This window comes from Dermacentor albipictus, chromosome 6, assembly GCF_038994185.2.
Source record: "Dermacentor albipictus isolate Rhodes 1998 colony chromosome 6, USDA_Dalb.pri_finalv2, whole genome shotgun sequence".
NCBI classification, from domain to species: Eukaryota; Metazoa; Arthropoda; class Arachnida; order Ixodida; family Ixodidae; genus Dermacentor; species Dermacentor albipictus.
The window spans coordinates 138,990,153-139,009,001 of NC_091826.1; the positions used below are offsets into that span (position 1 = coordinate 138,990,153).

The following is an 18,849-nucleotide window of genomic DNA, read 5'->3' on the forward strand; positions in this document are numbered from 1 at the left end:
CTGCCGCTACATATGAAGCGCGGGGCCAGGTAGTTTGGTGCTGTTTTTCTGAGACGGTAATGGAAAATTGAGAGAGACTGTGTTTTTCTGAGGAGTTCGGCATTACTCCCTACATGTACGAGCCGATTGCGAAGAGCCGGCCTCTCGAAGAAGCAAACGATGCTGGTGCGAGCAGTGCTTTCGACGCGAACGAAAGCTAAATCTTGGGATCTCCTCGTGTTGCAAATGCTCTTTGGTGAGTATGTTTTTTGCAAAGCGATCTAGTGATCTCGCTGATCTTTCGCCGATCTAGTGAGCTCGTTTCCGGTCAAACAACTGTAGTGTTGTGTTCCTGCATGCCTCCTCGTGGAACGTAAGCGGGGATGTGATCGTCGGCATTTGTGCGCTGTCCAAAGCTGTCGGCAATCTACAAAGACGGTTTAAACGCGTGAAAAGCTTCCCGGTTCATGCAGTACGTGTAGTGACCTTCATCTGTTGACTACCACTCACGTTGACTACCACTCACGTTGACTACCACTCTACATACGTGCAGACGCACCAACAAAGGAATGCAGGGTCGATCAAAGCAGATTACGATGGCACACATGCAAAAACAAGCGCGGTCAGGCACAGTCGCGGACGCTGCGAAGGAACGAAACACTAGAGTTGACGTCACAACACCGTGGTTTCCGGTCTCCGCGCCGCTCGCTCACTCGACGGGGGGCGGAGCTACAGCGCAATTTCAATCGACGATTCCGACGCTCCTAATTGAAAAAAAAAACCCAAATTTTACCTACATGGTTTATAATGTTCCTGCATCCGTATATGAGCGTCTTATTGAATTCGACAGACTCTTCAGCTTCCCTTTAAGGGAAGACGTAGCAATGAAAGCTCTTTCTTTATTTATGGGAACATAATGATGAAATTTGGCATGCAGGTGTGATTTGTTATGCTATCATAAGTGAAATCAGTTTTGTGCTATTATAGTTTTCGAATTACAGCACTTGACAGCCTCTAATGGTCATCCCCAGATTAATTAATTACACATGAGTTTGCCAAGGTTTCCGCATCGGCATGTTCACAAAGGCCCACTCTGTGCAATAAGGCTATTGGTTTATTTATTAAATGCTGAAATGAGCATACATATTTTTTTAACTTTCTTATGCATATTGTCTTACTAATTACATTTGGGAAAAACTCATAAATCTTTAATGAAGTGCAGACAAAAATAGATAGCTTTATTGCACTCATCAGTGTTTCAGGATCTACAACCTTTGTTCGTACAGTTCCAAGACTGAGTCCATTAAGAAAAAACTTGTTTAACATTGAAATCCATGAATACTTTGTTTAGCGCAAAACAACAGACACAAGAAAGACGACAGGACCTGTCATCTTGTCGTCTTTCTTGTGTCTGTTGTTTTGCGCTAAACAAAGTATTCATGGATTCGCACCAACTAGCCCGCCAACGCATTGTGCTTAACATTGAAATCATTTGCGCAGCACTCCTTCAAAATACCGTATTTACACAATTGTAAGTCGACCACTTTTTTTAAATTTGAAAGTCTGAAGTTGGAGGGGTCGACTTACAATCGAAACCAAAACATGGCCCCACCAAAAAAGCGAGACCAATGGGAGCTGCAACGTAGTTAAATTTTTATGCTTGCTCTATGGCCCTACCCATATCTTTTCGCTATCCCGCGTGTTTGTTCGCTTTTGGAAGGGTTTTTCAACATTTTTGAGAGTTTTTCAGTGCATGCAACACTCATGGGAGGGGGGGGGGGGGTTGTCGATAGCTGATAGAAGCGCCGCTATTCCCATTTGCGGCGGCACCCTCAGGACGTTTTTCTTTCTCTATGCGGCGGCGCTTGCGGGGAGTATCGGTAGTTCATGGAAGACAGAGCAGACACTGCTCGCAGGTTTCTCTTTCTCTGTTGAAAGGCATTGGCATTGGCTTGACGCGTTCCACTTGACTGCCGGCTGCTACTTCTATGCCTCCCCAGTCGTCATGAGTGCTCCAGGCCCACTAATCGTTCGGCACTTGTCCTCAGCAGCGTTCAAGAGGGCTGCCATCCTTTACGCCAAAAAAACAAATCACTGCGCAGCGGGCCGCAATTTCGATGTTTCTGAACGGGTGGTGCGAGAGTGGTGACTGCAGCGAAGCAAAATTTTCACCTGTAACGGCAAGTGAGAAAGTTCCCACGTGCCGAAGTCTGGACGCTTTCTGGAGCTGTAGGGTAAGCTTGCGGCGTATGTCGCTGAAATGTGTGATCGGTCCCTGCCAGTGAAGTGCGACATGGTCATGAAACAAGCCCGGACCTTCGCCTTAATTATAAGGCCCTGCTCCGCTGTGAGTACGAGTGGCTGGCGGCAGAAGACCGCATAATTACGCCAACCGGACTTGTCAAAAGAGCCTTCCTGACAGCTGCGTGTAGTTGGGTGCATTCGGCATGGGCTGCTGTTCCACAAGATGTCCTGGTGCAGTCGTTTGCCAAGTGTGAAATTTCGCTGGACCACGACACGCTGTGGGACCGCAGCAACGATGACGATGGCAGCACTAGTGAAGACGAGTAGTCCAGTGACCATGTCAGCTACTAATAAATTTTTGTTGTCGAATGCGCTCTCTGGTATGCTATCGTTTTGTTTTGTTTTTTCTCCTGTCACGCGATATGGGGGGGGGGTAGACTTACATTCAAGTCGACTTACAATCATGTAAATACGGTAGTCTCCCTTGCAGTCTGTACACAGCTACCAACGCTTCAGGTCTTGGGAACAGTTGGAAAATGCTTCTTTTGGGCAGGGCTGTCAGCTCCTTTGTCGTGGTGCCTTGAATGGCCTCCACGCTCCCCGACCATTTAGGGCTCTCTTCACATGAGGAAACAGGAAAAAATCACATGGGGAGAGGTCAGGCGAGTATGGCAAATAGGGAAGTACAGTAATGCTGTGCTTGACGAGAAATTTTGTCGCGCTGAGAGCAGTGTGCGGCCTTGCGTTATCGTGGAGAAGGCTCCATTTTCCAGATGCCCATAAGTCAGGGCAACGGCGTCGCAGTGCATCACGCAAGTCTTGGAGCACGCGGATATAAAACTCCTGATTCACTGTCTGCCCTTGTGGGACAAACTCGTGGTGTATGACACCTCTGGCATCGAAAAACACTGTCAGCATTGTCTTTGTTTTGGTCTTCTGTCGCCACACCTTTCTCGCTGCCGGAGAGCTTGTGGACCGCCATTCGGCGCCCTGCCTCTTTGTTTGAGGATCATATGGAAAACACCGTGTTGCATCCTTCTCTGCCTTGGAGAGCAAATCGGCGCTCACTGATGCCCGCCTGTCCTTCTGGTCCTGTGTGAAGGAGTGCGGCACAAGTCTGGCATTCAGCTTTCATTTCCCCAAGTTCTCACGCAAAATTTGGTGGCATGTTGTCTTACTAATGTCGAGAGCATCCGATAGCACGTGGACTGTAATGGTGCGGTCTTGCTGTACAATCTCCCTGATCTGAGTTGTTTTCATTCCGTCAGGTTGCAGGGCGCCCCTACCTTGTGTTGTCTTCCACCGACATTCTCCCTGAAACGAACCTCTCGCGCCACTCGAAAACTCGCGCCCCTGATAATCTCTCATGCTGCAAGCGTCGCGAAGGAGCTCATTCGTCTGTGTGGCTGTCTTGCCAAGCTTCACACAGAATTTTATGTTTACATGCTGTTCGAGGTGGACGTCCATCTCTCCACATTCACTCACAGTAGAATATGCAGATGACTAGTGACAAGGTATTTTTCTACATGTAGTTCCATCTAGCAGCTGCCACAGCAATTAACATAAATAGCTCAAGCTAGCCCGAAAAGATGGCGCTACACATACACATCAACATTTGTTTTTGGGGAATCATTTCTAGAGAAGAAAATAAACCAGTCTCGAAACTTTACGGACAAATGTTGTAAGTGCAAAAGACAGAATGATTCTGTGTTCATTCGTTGTGAAATGGTACTGGGGATGACTGAAAGCAACTGCATAAAAAATGAAAGCTGATAAAACGGAGCTCACAGTTTAATTTGTTGTAAACATTTAAACCTTTACTTTGAGCACCTAAAACCTGCCTGGGATGTAGTCCTTTGCCGGTGAGGGCACATTTTCTTAACATTTTGATGTAGTTTTTCGCTTCTTTGCAGTAGTTTCGTGCACCTTAGTGGCCTTTTTGATGCGTCGTACAGAGGTAGATGACATCAAAACGTCCGCCATTGTTCTCCTCTCGTTGCGCAACCTCTTCATTAGAGAGAGTTGGAGCTGAAATCCACAGCTGAACACGTTCCCCGAAAACTTCTGCATTTGCCGATGTCATGTTGCCGTCACGACCACACGCGGACTCGCCATCACTGCAGCCCACGGTCACATTGTCACGATAGCCCACGGTTGCATCATCAGCGCCGCACGCAGACGCGTTTTTTCAGTCACCCATGTGCGCCTATCGTGCCTCGTCAACAAAGTCAGCGGCATCCGCTTCTATGAGTAGTTTTGTGCCTCTGTTCCAGGCCTTTCGTGGTCTTCTGTACGCGTGGGCCGTTCAGAACTTGCTTCCTTTGGGGCTCATCGTAGAACACGTCTGTTAAGCTGTCACAATCATCAATCACATTGATTGGAACGCCCAGCTCACTGCTGCGCTGATGCGCGCGAGAGAGGTTCGTCAGCAATTGAAATCCACAACAGCCTTTAGGAGTGCACCCTGTGCACCATGTGACTACTGCACCCAATCGCAACGCCGCTCTTGCCTTTTTTTCGTTCGAATTTGCTGGTTTATTTTTCAGTGGAGAAACACATCACTGCAGCTATCTTGAGCTTCGATCTCTCCTCTTTACGACACCAAGGTAGTGGTGATGCGTCAACGGAGAGTGGAGTGATCTGTGGTGTAATGGCGCCTTCCAAGGCCTGATCTTTTTGTAATTTTTGATGACAGCACTCTAGGGAAGGGCTGTTTTTTTTATTTCTACCACATATTTTGTTACAATATTTCACCTAAAGATAAACAAAAGTTTGTGGATAGAGAAAGAAAAACGGAAAATAAAAAATTTTGGCAATTTGACAACTTCAATCCCCCCTTAAATCAACGTAGCTGGTGGCAGCACCTGCTTTGCCCGGCCCTTTTGTTGTGTTCGTTCAGTCAGATGGCGCTGCATCACGCCATTGTAATGTGTGCCTAAGGCCAGTAGGAACTGGAATAATTATTTTAGGATCTATTAACTCCTTAATGCCACAATTATTAGAGGCACATCAGAAAAAAGTGTTGCAGGAAATATTAACTTCATTTACTCCTTGTAATCAAATGTCACCAAAAATGTTGTGTGAAGGTGAAATTTTGCATTTGGGAAAAAATGTTTTACATATATAGGGGAAAAAAAAAGAAATTAGTCAGCAGCAGTTCCCAGCTTAACCTGTGTAAAATTGAGTTGAATATGTTGCTGGCCAAGTGGGTTCATATAAAATTGTGTATTATAAACTAATGGCCTTACAACAACAAATGGGGGACCAGTGGCCAGTGCAGTTGCTGAAAGCATTTGACATTTTTGTTCAGACAGAGGCGCACATTGCCTTTGCGCACCTGGAACTCTGTTGATCCTTTGCATGCTAGTTGCTTGCATGGCTGACGTCTGCTCTTGAATCCTTCATAAGAGGAGCATCCCACCGTAAGTGGACCTTAAGCCCCTGTCAAAAGAAAAGGCACATTCTAGGGCAACATGTCACTATAGCTAATGAGTGCCACAAATGCTGAATGTCATGACATACCATAACCAAAGTGCTAATGCAAAAATTAACTGCATCCTGAAGCTCATACATACCCGTTAAAATAATTGGAACCTAAACAATCCGAAGAATACTTTACAAGCATGAGCTCACTTTGTTTTCAAGAAACCTGTAGAAAATAGTTGACGTCGCACATGGCAACACTTGGTCGATCATGACTTAAACAATGCTTTGCCAATTTTCTGCTATTGCTCCCAGATGGTGTCATGTCAGTACTGGAAAACATGGCAAGGTGGCGGGCACTTCTGCCAGAAAACATAATGCCAGGGATGCACTTATTTGGCATGTCGTGAATTTGCTACAACTGACATACAAGAGTCAAGTGCAGAATATAGTAAAGCGAGCTTGAATGAGCTGGCAGCACAGCTATAATAAAAATATAAATACCTTGATTTAACAAATCACGCGGGACCACCGAAAATTGTTCACTATTCTGAAAGGTCATTATAGTGAAAGCCCCAAAATGAACTATTCAGCCCATTAGTTCATAAGTTGTCACCATTTGAGCTGTTCACGAAAATGTCGCTGTTGGCTCTAGCTCTGCGCTGTTGCTATTTGGAATTCCATAGATTCCATTGCCATGCACCACCAAAGCACCGGGTAGTAAGGGCAGTGTATAGCAGACAAAGCAAAAAGTCGAGTAGAACTTTTTGCTGGGCAAGTTGGTTGAGATCTAACATTGTTGCGCTAGCAGCAAAAGAACGACTCAGGAGGGCAAGTAAGAAATGATAGGTTGAGCGCTGAACTTCAACTGATTTTATTCTTACAGCAGAGCAGGGAGAATCAACAAATGCGCATGCACCACAAATGCACAAGACACCACTGATGCACGCATGCTCATTTGTTGATTCTTCCTGCTCTGCTGTAAGAATAAAATCAGTTGAAGTTCAGCGCTCAACCTATCATTTCTTACTTGCCCTTTTAAGTCTTTATTTTGCTGCTGGCGCAACAATGCATTCATTACTGGCAAAAAGGAAGCTCCGTTTCATCTCGAAAGCGCAATGTTTCTTGTTGTTTGCTTGTTTCTCATACTCCTTGCCATGGACACTGCAACTGTCTCACTTGAAGCGGACACCTGAACTATTCCAAAGCGTGTGTAAAGACACAGTCCGGAAAGTGCAAAGTGCAACTGTGTGGCATCCCGACAAGTATGGAGGTTTCATTTCTTTACACGTGTAGCTAGTACGACCCCAAAAAGAAGTACGAAAGTAAGAGGCATGCACAGAAAGAAGGGCAAAAGAAGGAAGGGATGGGCCTTCGTTGTTAGGCAACCCTCACCCGAGTGGAGCACGCACTGGTAAAACCCGATGCATCATTGCCTGCACAGCAATAGAGACAAAAGTTCTTTTTACTGAGCACCGTCTTACGTTTTTCGAACCAGTGCGGCATTGCTTTCTGTGCCTTTACGTCTGCTAGCCTACTGCTTCAGCTGCCATGAAGGGTACACCGAAATCTAAGAATCCCCAGATTTCAGAATATTAGTTTGTAGTACTGAGGCGCTGTTAACCTGACAAAGAAACTGAATAATGATTGTCATTCTGAAATGTTCGGTATTCTGAAGTTCGTAGTACTGAAATGTTTTTGCATGGAAATCAAAAGAAGTCAGCAAGGGATTTCTGAAAAGTTTGCTAATATGAAAAGTTCGCTAATGTGGTGTTCATGGTAACGAGGTTTCACCGTATATTGCACGATTAATGTTTTTGAAATGCAATGCATATTGTCACGTAGTAGTGACGGTGAAGGAAGCAGCAAGAGTGGGAATGACGAAACTAGTGTTTTATTGATCGAACTTGTGCGATTAAAACAGGCTACAATTAAATAACGGTGACAGCGGCATGCACAGTCCGCGATTGTCAAAAATCTGATCAGCTGGTCAAGCACCTCAGCTATTATACATGAGCCAGTGAAGATACCAGAGTAATCACTGGTGCCTGTGTGTCTCCCAGAAAGTTCTGTACAATTCTCATAGCACTTGCAATCAGATTACACAAGGTTTGGTGACAACAGACATGGATATGGATAGAATCATAGATAACATTCCAGAAACTTCCCATACATGCAGGCATGTCCTGCACTCAGTGATAACATTTGTTAGACGATGAAAAGCACTCACCCGAAAATAGTCCACGTGTCACTATAGATTAAAAAAATATTTTTTGTATTCATGGTCCTAATATTGCTTCACATATTATGTTTGGGCTTTTATGGTATTTCTTTACTTTGACTATTAAAACTGAGTGTGCATTACATTAAGGAGCATGTTAGGATCAGTTAGATGTAAGTACAGTTAACCTTTGTTATAACCAAGTGAATAGGATGGTGAAAGAGTTTGATATAAGTCGTAATTAGGTAAAAGAGCCTACAACATAAAAGCTAAGAAAGTAAAGCTGAAATAGCACAACAGCTATGCAGAATTGTTATATGGGTGTCGCACGGCACATTTTCTGTTGCTATCGAGCCATATTGGGACCGAGTTTTTTTATTTATGTCGTGTTTAGGTGTCGTTGCGTTACGGAAGCATCGCAGCTTTTCTGCCTTTCCCAGTATCGACAAAGGAAGCATGTCCTCGGTGGTCGCACGTGTAATGAGCAGCACACTGACAACACTGTGCTGCTCGCATTGTGTGCCTCCGGACGAGGGTCCTCCCGATGTGCAGTGCACTTGGGTGACAATTCCTTAAAATGAATGCAGCCTCGTCTAGGTTGTAAATTTCTTTCTCCCTGTATTGCTGAAGTAGGGAGCTCAATCAATGCTCGCTCCATCTGTCCTCGTTATCGCGGTCCACGGCTGCATTTTCGCCAACAAATGATTTTGAGCTGCAATTTTCAACTGCAGACCACAAAAGCACATGCCAAGGCCCACGTACTGCAGAAGTCCACAAACCATGTGTTCACAAAGCCTGTGCCAGCCAAGGCATGTGTGCACACAAGCTCTGTGGACGTAGTGTACCTTGGTTTTGGTGACCCCGGGCAAGCTGGGCAAGGCGGCAGTGAGCAGTGTCTGTTGATTCCGTTGCGCACCACTTCGATAGCGCTGCTGACACGCTCAGGCGCAGCATGGAGGGTGTGCCACAGAGAAGTCACTCGCTTCTTAAGGTAATGCACACGCACAGCATGGAGGCAGTGCCATGGCACAGCTGCTTGCTCGCCTGTCACAAGTGCTGTCATGGGTGTACTGTACACCACCCTTTACAGTCCGCTCCAAGTGGATCAGCTTATCGGCATGCTTCGAGTAATCTGGGTTCAAATGCATGCCTTGTGGCCAGGTCTGGGAGAAATTTGGAACAAAGCGATAATTAAAGTAATGCAGCTTCGTTATAACGAGTGCTTGCTGTACTTGAATCTTCTCATTTGTTGTATAATTGGCATCTGCTAGGGGATTGCACAAATTTTCAGCATGTTCAGAGTGAATAGCCCAATAAAACCCCGAACACAGGTTCTTCCAACTAAGTTATTTGGGAAATAAATGAAATAATATTTAAATAATTAATACAAAGTTTGAGCTGTGTGACTAGCATAGTGATGACCAACACCGTTGTAAAGTGCGGAACTGCAAGCAGTAAGAAATTGCAAGAAAGAAAGATGTTAAGTAAGACACCTACAGAATGTGGTTAACCTCATGAAGCAGCCCTTTAAAAAGCAAGCATTTCATCAAAAACCAATAGCCAGAAAAGAAATGACTCATAACGTAAAACCAACAAACTCATTGTAAATCCCAAAACTACAAAATAAAACGTAATAGCTGCATCTAAAGACACTATCCTTTGAGGAAGGCAATTTCATTGACAAATAAATTGCCTTTCTCAAAGGATAGTGTCTTTAGATACAGTTATTACGAAAAGAGAAGGCATGCATTAGGCATTTCAATAAGTCCTTCGTGTCTCCATGTCTGTCAGCTGTTATGCTGGCATCTCACACTGTTGATCCGGTTGTGGTCAGCATCAGTGGTCGCCATATGTGATGTGGTCAGTAGTTGTTCTGCACTCATTCTGTGGTCCTCGGCAACGGCACTGTCAGAATTCAAGTGCTATCAGAGTCGGAAAAAATAGAAAGATGTACAGTATTTGGTGGTGGCAGGCCTGGCTGCATGTTGCTGGGTGATGAAAAGGATAACAGATTTGCCTCACAATAAATGCATCATGCCACCCTAAATATAAAAATTCGCCCTTACGAGCATCAACAATGTTCAATAGAAGTTGTACTGCTTTAGTGGGATCTTGCACACTAAAGAAGTGCCACAAACTGTTTTCAGTTAAGCACATTCTGATTATATGTCAAAATGGGAGTCACATTCAAGATATGCTGATTTACCAACTTCTGTTTCGTTGGTCTGTGAAGTTACTCATGTCCCAGGCAACTGTTTCCAAGTTTTGTTGAGAGGAGGGCAGCTTTTACGCAAACTCAGAGCTGTGAGCCCTGTTGTGTAGCAGCTGCCTGAACGTCATTGATGTGTTGCAGCAAGCGACGAAGGAGCACGCTGTCTCGGCGCCGCACACGCAGCAACAGTGGTGGGCCCGAGCTGCTGCTGGCGGCTGCGGCCACGGTCAGTGCCCTGGAGTGCCCCGAGGGGGTGTCCTTCCCGCCCCCGGCCTCCTCCTCGCCCGAGGAGGAGGAGGAGGAGGAGCCACCGCCGCCACCACCACCAGAGCTGTCGCCCCCGCCGGGATCTCCTCCTCCGTGCCAGCCACCCCTGCCCAAGTCCAAGAGGGTGTGTACACGTAGGTGTACTGTCAGACCGAATGCCTGGCCTCTGAGCATTCGCTGCAACTTGTGCAGCAGTTGCTGAAACTGGTTGTGACTGCAGCAGCTAAAATGCAAGCGTTGGCAAAATTAGTACTTGTAAAGATGTCACTTTAGGCAAAAATTTGGCAGAGCCCGTCTGACGACAACTGTGGATGGTAATGCGGTTAGGATCGAATCAGTATAGTGACATTATGTATTGCCACCGTCAAGAAACGAGTCGTGGATGAGGCATTTCTACTGTAGTGGGACTCCCATTCCGTGCTTCCCTCGGAACACTCGGTGCCATTTGGTGCCTGGAAATGGCTTGAAATACAAATAAGGAAAATATGCAACCTCGGTAATTTTGTTGATCCTCCAGGGTAGGGAGCAGGAAGCTGGTGAACTAACCTTGTTCATCTGATCCTGCTTTTGGAGCGAACAAAACAGTTCTTTCTGCTGTTTAGGTGCAGAAAAGGTTGCACTTAGCACACTTGAATCCATATATGCTCGAACATTGCCATAACAAAATGGGACATATATAACATATATGCCGCGAGGTCCGGCACTCGTTTGAAACTTCCGCGTCCCCACGTCGAGTACGCATTTGAGCAGCACTGGTCTCTCTCACCGCTGCGTGCAGCTGTGCACAAGCTCACGGTTCTCTGCCTCCTCTCTGGCCTGGCTGCGCCGCCACACTGCGTGGCCACGCGTGCCGGTGAGCCACAGCGGAGCACTGGTTGGTGCCATGTGCTGTACCGCAGCGAGCCAAGGGAAGCAGTCTGGAAGCCTTTAGATTTTCTTTTGTTCTTTTATTCAAATTTTGTTGCACGCATGGCCGTGCAGCACTACCGTGGGCCACAAGGCCGTCGCGTCATTTCCACATTTACAATTGTGCACCCCATTGGGCATGATATTGCAGTTTGTGGCAATAATGGATGTAATGAAGTAACCATGCAATTGCAGCTGCCCCTTCAACTTCATTGTGGCGAGGTTTGAGCATGCACCCTTGTGGCAGAGCGCCCTCTCACCCCAGCGACGACTGGCCTCACATTCTCATGCCTCGAGTCGACTGTTGGCATAGCATGCTTTCGTGCCGAAACATGGGCTTGGACTTGGCGTAGAGGTGGTCATCGAAAAGGACAGGGGCTGACAACTTGGTCAGTGGTCTTGAGTGCATTTCCCACACAGATACCGGGGAAGGTTTCGGTGCCCTTGCTTTCCCCCCAGTGCTTCACAGCCCACTTGTAAATAAGCCAACCATTTGTGATGCAGACAGCACATCCCAGCAGAGGAAGATGCCGTCTGTGAGATTTGGCTGGGCTCTTGTACAGGTGGACAAGCATATCAGAAAGGTCTGTTCCACCTATGTGCTGTTTGTAGGCTTTCACCACTGCAGGACATTTCACAGGTACTCTTGATTTTTCGTGCGCTGCTGTACCTTTGCACTGTGCTGACTGGCTCTATGCCATGGGCATTGCTCCAAAGTGTCTCGCACTTGCTATCATGCCACAGCTATTGCTATGTCCCTGGAGGGGTACAAGGCTATTGAGCTTCCTCTGGAAGTGCCTTGTCACTCTTCAGGCTGCTGTTGGCACTGCCTATTCTGTTTGCACATACTCTACTGACGCAGTGGATTCCAAGCTTGCCCTTCGTGATGTCTAACAGGTCATAGTTGGGGAAGTTGTCACAAAACACAACTGTTGTCTGGGGTTCCTTGGTGGTGCTGGATAGTGCCATCACGACTTTCTCACCAAGTAGTCTTTCGTCAGTCATACATGGAAGCACATCGTAAAAAGTGTTTGAACCCTGGTAGAGAATGAGGTCGTAAATTATTCCATTTGAGCTGGATCAATAAAATAACTCGAATCCCCATTTGACAAGCTCGTTGACGACATCCTGGAGCGCGCTTCTGCCACGTGCGCCCTCGTAGGCTATCGTGACTTCATCAGTGCTTTCCTTGCTTTCTGTCGGAATTTGCTGGAACTGCTCTCTGATATATTGAAAATGTGACCCCGCCTTGATGAACTAGTCACCATCATCTACGTAGGCAAGGTTATCAGCAAAGTGGACATATTGTCGCAGAGCCTGGAACCTTTTCAAAGGCATAACAGCGGCTACTGGAGGGAATCGTGTGTCTAGTGGCCAATAGTCTTCAAGTGATGGGAACGTATACAGTCAACGACCGATTTTTCGAACCCTCTAGGGAACGTAAAAACGTCCGAAAATTCAGGCAGTCCGAAAAAACGAATGCATGCAAAAAACACACTTTTTCTTTTTTTCTTGGATCTAGAGGTAGAGGGCGAAGTACCAGGCTTCCGAAACCCTGCCAAAGCATCAGTGAAGTGGCTATAAAAACAGGCGTTCAAAAACTCTGTATGCAGCCGACTGCCGTTTTTTATTATATACATATGCATCGTCGGGCAGCCGGTGTTATTGCTGCAGTGGCTTGAAGAACTTGCCGATTGTTGTTTGGACGGCGTTCCGGTTGCATGCGATCATATTCGCCTCGATCTGTGCAAGGGTCATGTCAGCACTGTATACCGATGAAAGAGTCAACAGTGCTCGCGTCAACTCGGCGCTTGTAGGCGGCGCAGGCATTGGCTCCTCATTTTCAACATCGGAGTCTTCCGAATCCCCCACAACCTGACGGACTATTTCCTCGTCAGTCAGTTCTGCGCAGAAGTCGAGCTCGTTGTCTGCATCAACAAACTGTTTAAAAGTTATTTCTGTGGGTATGGAAACCCCAGCAGAGCGGAGGTCGTTGATCACGTCGTCCATGGGCGGGCACACGTCAATAGTGTTGTTGCTTTCAGGCAAGTCTGGTTCTTCTGTGGCGAGTACGAAGCCCGCGTGACGAAAACAGTTGCGGATCGTGTCTTGCGTCACTGCCTTCCATGCGTCCGCAAGCATTCCAACAGCAGACCGAAGGTCAACGTTGTAGCCTTTGGCGTTTTCCGCACACAGCACCATGCGGTTTAGCACCCGCGAACGGTACAAAAGTTTCAAATTGCGGATGACGCCTTGGTCCATTGGTTGGAGGACTGCAGTCGTGTTGGGTGGCATGAATTCCAGCTGGACAGCCTTCAAATTCTTGATGTGACCATGAGCGGCGCAGTTGTCAATGCAGAGCACGACACGTCTGTTCTGAAGCTCAAACTTCCTGTCCAACCTGCGGACGTAACTTTCGAACAACTGCTGAGTCACCCATGCCTTTTTGTTGGCTTCGTACAACACTGGCAGCGTTGCCCCTTTAAAGCACCTCGGGTTCTTTGACTTCCCGATTACCAACAAGGGAAGCTTCTCGCTGCCAGACATGTTGCTGCCGACAAGAACGGTCAGCCGTTCTTTACTGTGCTTGCCACCATGGCATGGGTCACCAGCAAAAGCGAGCGTTCTTTCTGGCAACATCTTATAAAACAAACCAGTTTCGTCGCAGTTGAAAACGTTGTCAGCAGAGAACTGCTGCAACAATGACTGTAGTTTTCCGTTGCGGTACTGCTCAATAACTGCACTGTCGACGGCGCCACTCTCGCCGCACATCTTCTTGAACTTGAGGTCATTCCGATGTTTAAAGTTCCTCAACCATCCATCACTAAATTTAAAATCCTCAATGTTCATTTGAACCGCGGGAGTTTCCGCTTTTTCTTTCAAGATGCAGCCCGAGACCGGCAACCGCTTTGCTGTCATCGAATTAAGGGGGGACACGGGTCTTTAGACCCAAAATATCACAAAAAAACGAATTTTGGAAAATAGCATTTCTCTAATCTACATCTACTATTCTCCCTATCTGCCAAGTTTCAAATCTCGTAAGGTCATATTTCAGCCGTACGAACAATTTAAAAACAGATGGGGCACCTGATTTTTCGCGTGTGTCGACGCGAAAACGACACACATTCAATGACGCCGCGCTCGCGTACTAGTGCCTTGAGGGCGGCCATCTTGGTCTCGTTTGAAAGAACGCGGTTTCGGCATCAAATATCGCGCGCTGCCGCTTCGTTAGGCTTGCTGGTTCAATACAAAAACCGGCGGCAAAAATAGATGAAACGCGCGTTCTCATTCGCTGTCGCATGCACGTGACGAGATAACGCCACGTGATTGGCTGGGCGCACTCCCGAGCTGTCTGCTAGCCGCAGCAGAGGCGCACGCGAGACGCCATGTTCGATGCGATCGTTGTGTGAGTACGCGCGACGATGCCTCCTCCGCTCCGAAAGTTTGACTCTAAGCACAAGTATGGAAAGAAAAGGAAGAAGTCCATGCTCTACAACTTCAAAAAACGCCCCACCGCGTCGCAAGTGGCTGAGGACGAGCCACCAACGGCGTCAAGCGACGGAACTGATGGAGCCGACCGAGTGCTAGGCCTAGGTGGTGCGACAACGAGTAGGTGCGACGAAAACGCCAGCCGCGTCCGTCGTGACACCGTTATGCTGACGCCTTCAGATTTGGAGGTAATCGACATGAGATCCGACGAGAAACTACAAGAGCTCGCGTCAACCGCAGCAGTGAGCCGTAAGTCGGAGATCTTGTCCGCTGGCGATGTCGCGGCCGGCCCGCTTGACGACACAGTTTTCACCGTGGTGTGCCTGGAATCGGTGAACGCACTGCTGGAGCATATGAATTGTAATACATGCGGCGGTAGCGCGAAAATCAGCCGGAAGGAGCGCGAATATGGCCTTGCAGTAAGTCTGGTGCTCATATGCTCGAAATGCGGCGACAAAGCGTCAGCGTGGAGCTCGCCGCGTGTGAATGGGACTCAGAAAGTGAATCCGTTTACCGTCAATATTCTGGCTGCGCGCGCAATGCAAAGCACCGGCAATCGGCAAACTGCGTTCAATGATATTTTCGCAACAATGAATATATCGCACCGCGGGCTGCATACGAAAACGTGGCAGGGGTACGTCAAAACGAAGTTGACGCCCGCCGCGACCCGGGCAGCTGAGACGCTTACAACAGAATGCGCGAAGTCGGTCCGGCAGCTTTACAGCCAATTAAACTTCGGCAACCCGGGCAACGTCGCTGTATCGTACGACGGGTCTTGGATGACTCGCGGGCACAGTTCGCACATTGGTGTCGGCGCCGTCATTGAACTTTTTACGGGACTTGTCCTGGACTACGTTGTGCTGAGCAACTTTTGTGCCGGTTGTCAGCGTGGACCAAAAGTTGGTGACCCTTCATACGAAGAATGGAAAGCCAGTCATCAGTGTCAAAAAAATACGGATAAGAAGGCTGGTGAAATGGAGGTGGAGGCTGGCCTCATTTTATTCAAAAGATCGCTGGAAAAGCACAGCCTAAGATACACAACTGTGCTGTCGGACGGTGACAGCCGCACTTTCTTGGCCCTAAAGGAGGCCAAAGTATATGGCTTTATAGAAGTTGACAAAGAGGATTGTGTCAACCATGTCCATAAGAGGATGGGGACAGCACTACGTAATGCCCTGTCAAAGCACAAGGGGCCTGGCTCAGAGCCACTTGGTGGAAGAGGAAGGTTGACTGGAGATTTGGTGAACAAATTGAGCTCTTATTATGGATGGGCTCTGAAGTCCCACACTGGTGACATTGAAGCCATGGAGAAGGCCGTGATGGCAAGCTACTATCACGTAACATCAAATGACGTCATCTCGAATCATAGCCTTTGTCCAGAAGGTCCTGATTCCTGGTGCCGGCAAAATGCTGCAAAGGCCAAAGGCCAACCTGTGCCGAAGCACCGCTACAATTTACCTGCTCATGTAAGCAAGGCATTACTGCCAATCTACCAACGGCTCTCTGACAAGATGCTGCTTGAACGTTGCCAGCGAGGCAAAACACAGAACAACAATGAAAGCCTGCACTCGCTAATATGGGCGCTCGCACCGAAGGAGCAGCACGCATCACTCTTCAGCGTTGAGGCTGCAGTGGCGGAAGCAGTCATGAAATTCAATGCTGGCTGCAGGAGAACCTCGGCAAGCATTTTGCAAGAACTCTCGATGAACCCTGGTGAAAAGTGTATGCAGCGCATGGAGGAAAAAGACCGGCGCCGATCAGCCGCATCTGAACACAAGCGTGCATCGGCAGAAAATGTGCAGTGCTTGTTCAAAAAGCGCCACAGAGGCAGAAATGCCCAAACTGACTATGCCCCAGGAGCCTACTAATGTTTTGGGAATGTGTATGTGCACACATTTGTGACTCTTCACAATTAAATGTGACATTTATTTGTTTTCTTGATTTTCTCGAAATGCTAATTTTACCCACCCAGCAAGACATTTACTGTGATATATCAGTAGCTATCATAGATATAGTACTAATTTTTTTTGTAGCATGAAGCTAGATGTTTGGAGCACCAAACATAGGAAACAGTTTTTCAATTTTCTTTGTTTAAAGTTTTTAAAATTTTCTTTTGTCTGACTAATGCATGGCCATGTTCAGAACAATGGAGTTCAGTGCACTATAAAGTAGGAAATATTGATCCAACCATAAAAGTTCTTCCTATGTTGTGAAGCTTGTGCTTTCTTCTATTGGACCATATGTCATTTGTCTATTTTTGTGCAGCGGTTATTTGTCTATTGTAGTAAGAAAAAAGACATCGTAAAATACATTGTTTTCTTAATTAAGTAATGAAATAATGAACCTACAGAAAAAATAACTGCATTTTTAGAATCAGGAGAAGAAACTAAATAAGCACGCCAATTTTTATCAAGTTTGGGTTATAAATAAATAATGATAACTTTTAATCACCATGTCCCCCCTTAAGCCACACGACGAGAGCTTCCTCAAGCTTTGGATGAACACCTTGGCTTGCATTCTTTTTTTGGGCACCAGATGGTTTTTCGGCCGCTTCCAAGATCTTGTCCTTGTTCTTGAGGAAATCCGAAACTGTTTGCTTAGAAATTCCGAACTCCTTGCTCACGTCAGCCTGCGATCGGCCGCTCACGACTTGTTTTATAATGGCTGCTTTCTTCTTCATCGTTAACCGACGGTACTGTTTTCCGCGCTTCGATGCCATCGGCGAGGACGACGAAGACGGAGTGGGGGCCATCGAAGGCAAGCGAAGACCTCAATTTGAACAGTGGAGTTCGCTGACGAGCGTCGAAGCACCTAGGCCTAGCGTCGCAGAGCACAACAGCACAACCACACACTACGCCAGCCAAAACGTGACCCGCAAACAAACGAAATGGCGCCGCTCTGGAAACTCCGCCGGAGGCGGAAGTGCGGCGATGAACATAGCCAGCGTGGCCAGACCACATTGGTGTGTGACGGCTAGATTCGGCTAGTTGTGGTTCAAAGCGGTGATATGCTTCGGCTGCAAGTCGATTTCCTTCGCGAGGGCGCTACGCGAGGAGCCAAAGGACCTTCCGTCGCGTCAAAAAGTCCGGAAAATTGGACGGCGGGGGGTTCGAGCGTCCGACACTTCAGATGTCCTTATACATTGATTCTATGGGGCTCGTGGCGGTGCCGCGAAGACGTCCGAAATATCGGGCATGTCCGAAAATTTGGGCGTCCGAAAATTCAGTCGTTGACTGTATTCACCCATTAGGACAAGAATGCCAGGGAATCGTCGAATTTCTGCCGAAGTTGTATCCAGGCTCTTTCCTTGCTGCTGAGAGCTATACATATTTGTTTGAAAGCTCATATGCTCAACAAGCTCATCTGTGAACAACGACTGAAATTAAGCGTATGGGGAAAGCACCACTTCTGGAGGAGCTACATTCACTTTTTCGGGAACTTGTATGTTCAGTATATCTTGTTCTCCCGCCCTCTTTGCTTCTTCTGATGCCTGTTTCCTTTCAAAACCTCCGTGTCATCTGGCTCATCAAGCACCGGAACTAGGACTCAGTTGAGTTTCTTTTTTTCTTTTTTTTCTTTTTTTAAGGAATGCCGGCATACAGCATTGAAGAGCGCCTTCAGTGCCCGTTGCTGAAACCCGGAGCAGCTGATGTTCTAGCTTTCTCATGAGCACCATTCGGCCCTGAATCGCTGAGCTTGTCACAGAGATTGTCATTACTGGCTTCGAGTCACTGGGGGTAGTGGAACCAGTGCAGTGCTCTTAGTTGGTCTATCTGCTTCGTGGTATAGCGCTGTGTTCATTCCTAAAAGAAAATTAAAATTCCCTACATTGCTTAACTCAACGAGCTCTATGTCGTGCAGGTTGAACACTGCATAAGTACGATACATCAGAATTCACAGAAAATAGGCAGGCGGCAGCAAATCGGGTGCAAGGAACCAGGCGCGCCTTTTTCCAGTCAACTGGCAGTTGAATAATATTGCTGACCGTTGTGACACACCACTTGTAAATAGTCTTAACATAAAAAAAAGCCTTCGGAAACCTCAATATTGCTTACTGAAGTGCACTTCTACACAGAGAAAAATTAACAACTTGCGTACCTGCAATAAA

At 47.1% G+C, this 18,849-nt stretch overlaps 1 protein-coding gene across 6 annotated transcripts in view; it reads left to right on the forward strand.

The window, feature by feature from the left end:
- Nucleotides 1-18,849, forward strand: part of LOC135896103 (inactive histone-lysine N-methyltransferase 2E-like) — a 458,065-nt gene that overhangs the window by 288,917 nt on the left and 150,299 nt on the right. For all 6 annotated transcript variants that reach the window (XR_010562591.2, XM_070541359.1, XM_070541357.1 and 3 more), the window contains exon 14: nucleotides 10,221-10,470. Coding sequence is in view for 5 of the 6 variants with exons in the window: in XM_070541359.1 (XP_070397460.1) it covers nucleotides 10,221-10,470 (250 nt within the window). In the remaining variant the exon portion in view is untranslated. The remainder of the gene's footprint in view (nucleotides 1-10,220; nucleotides 10,471-18,849) is intronic.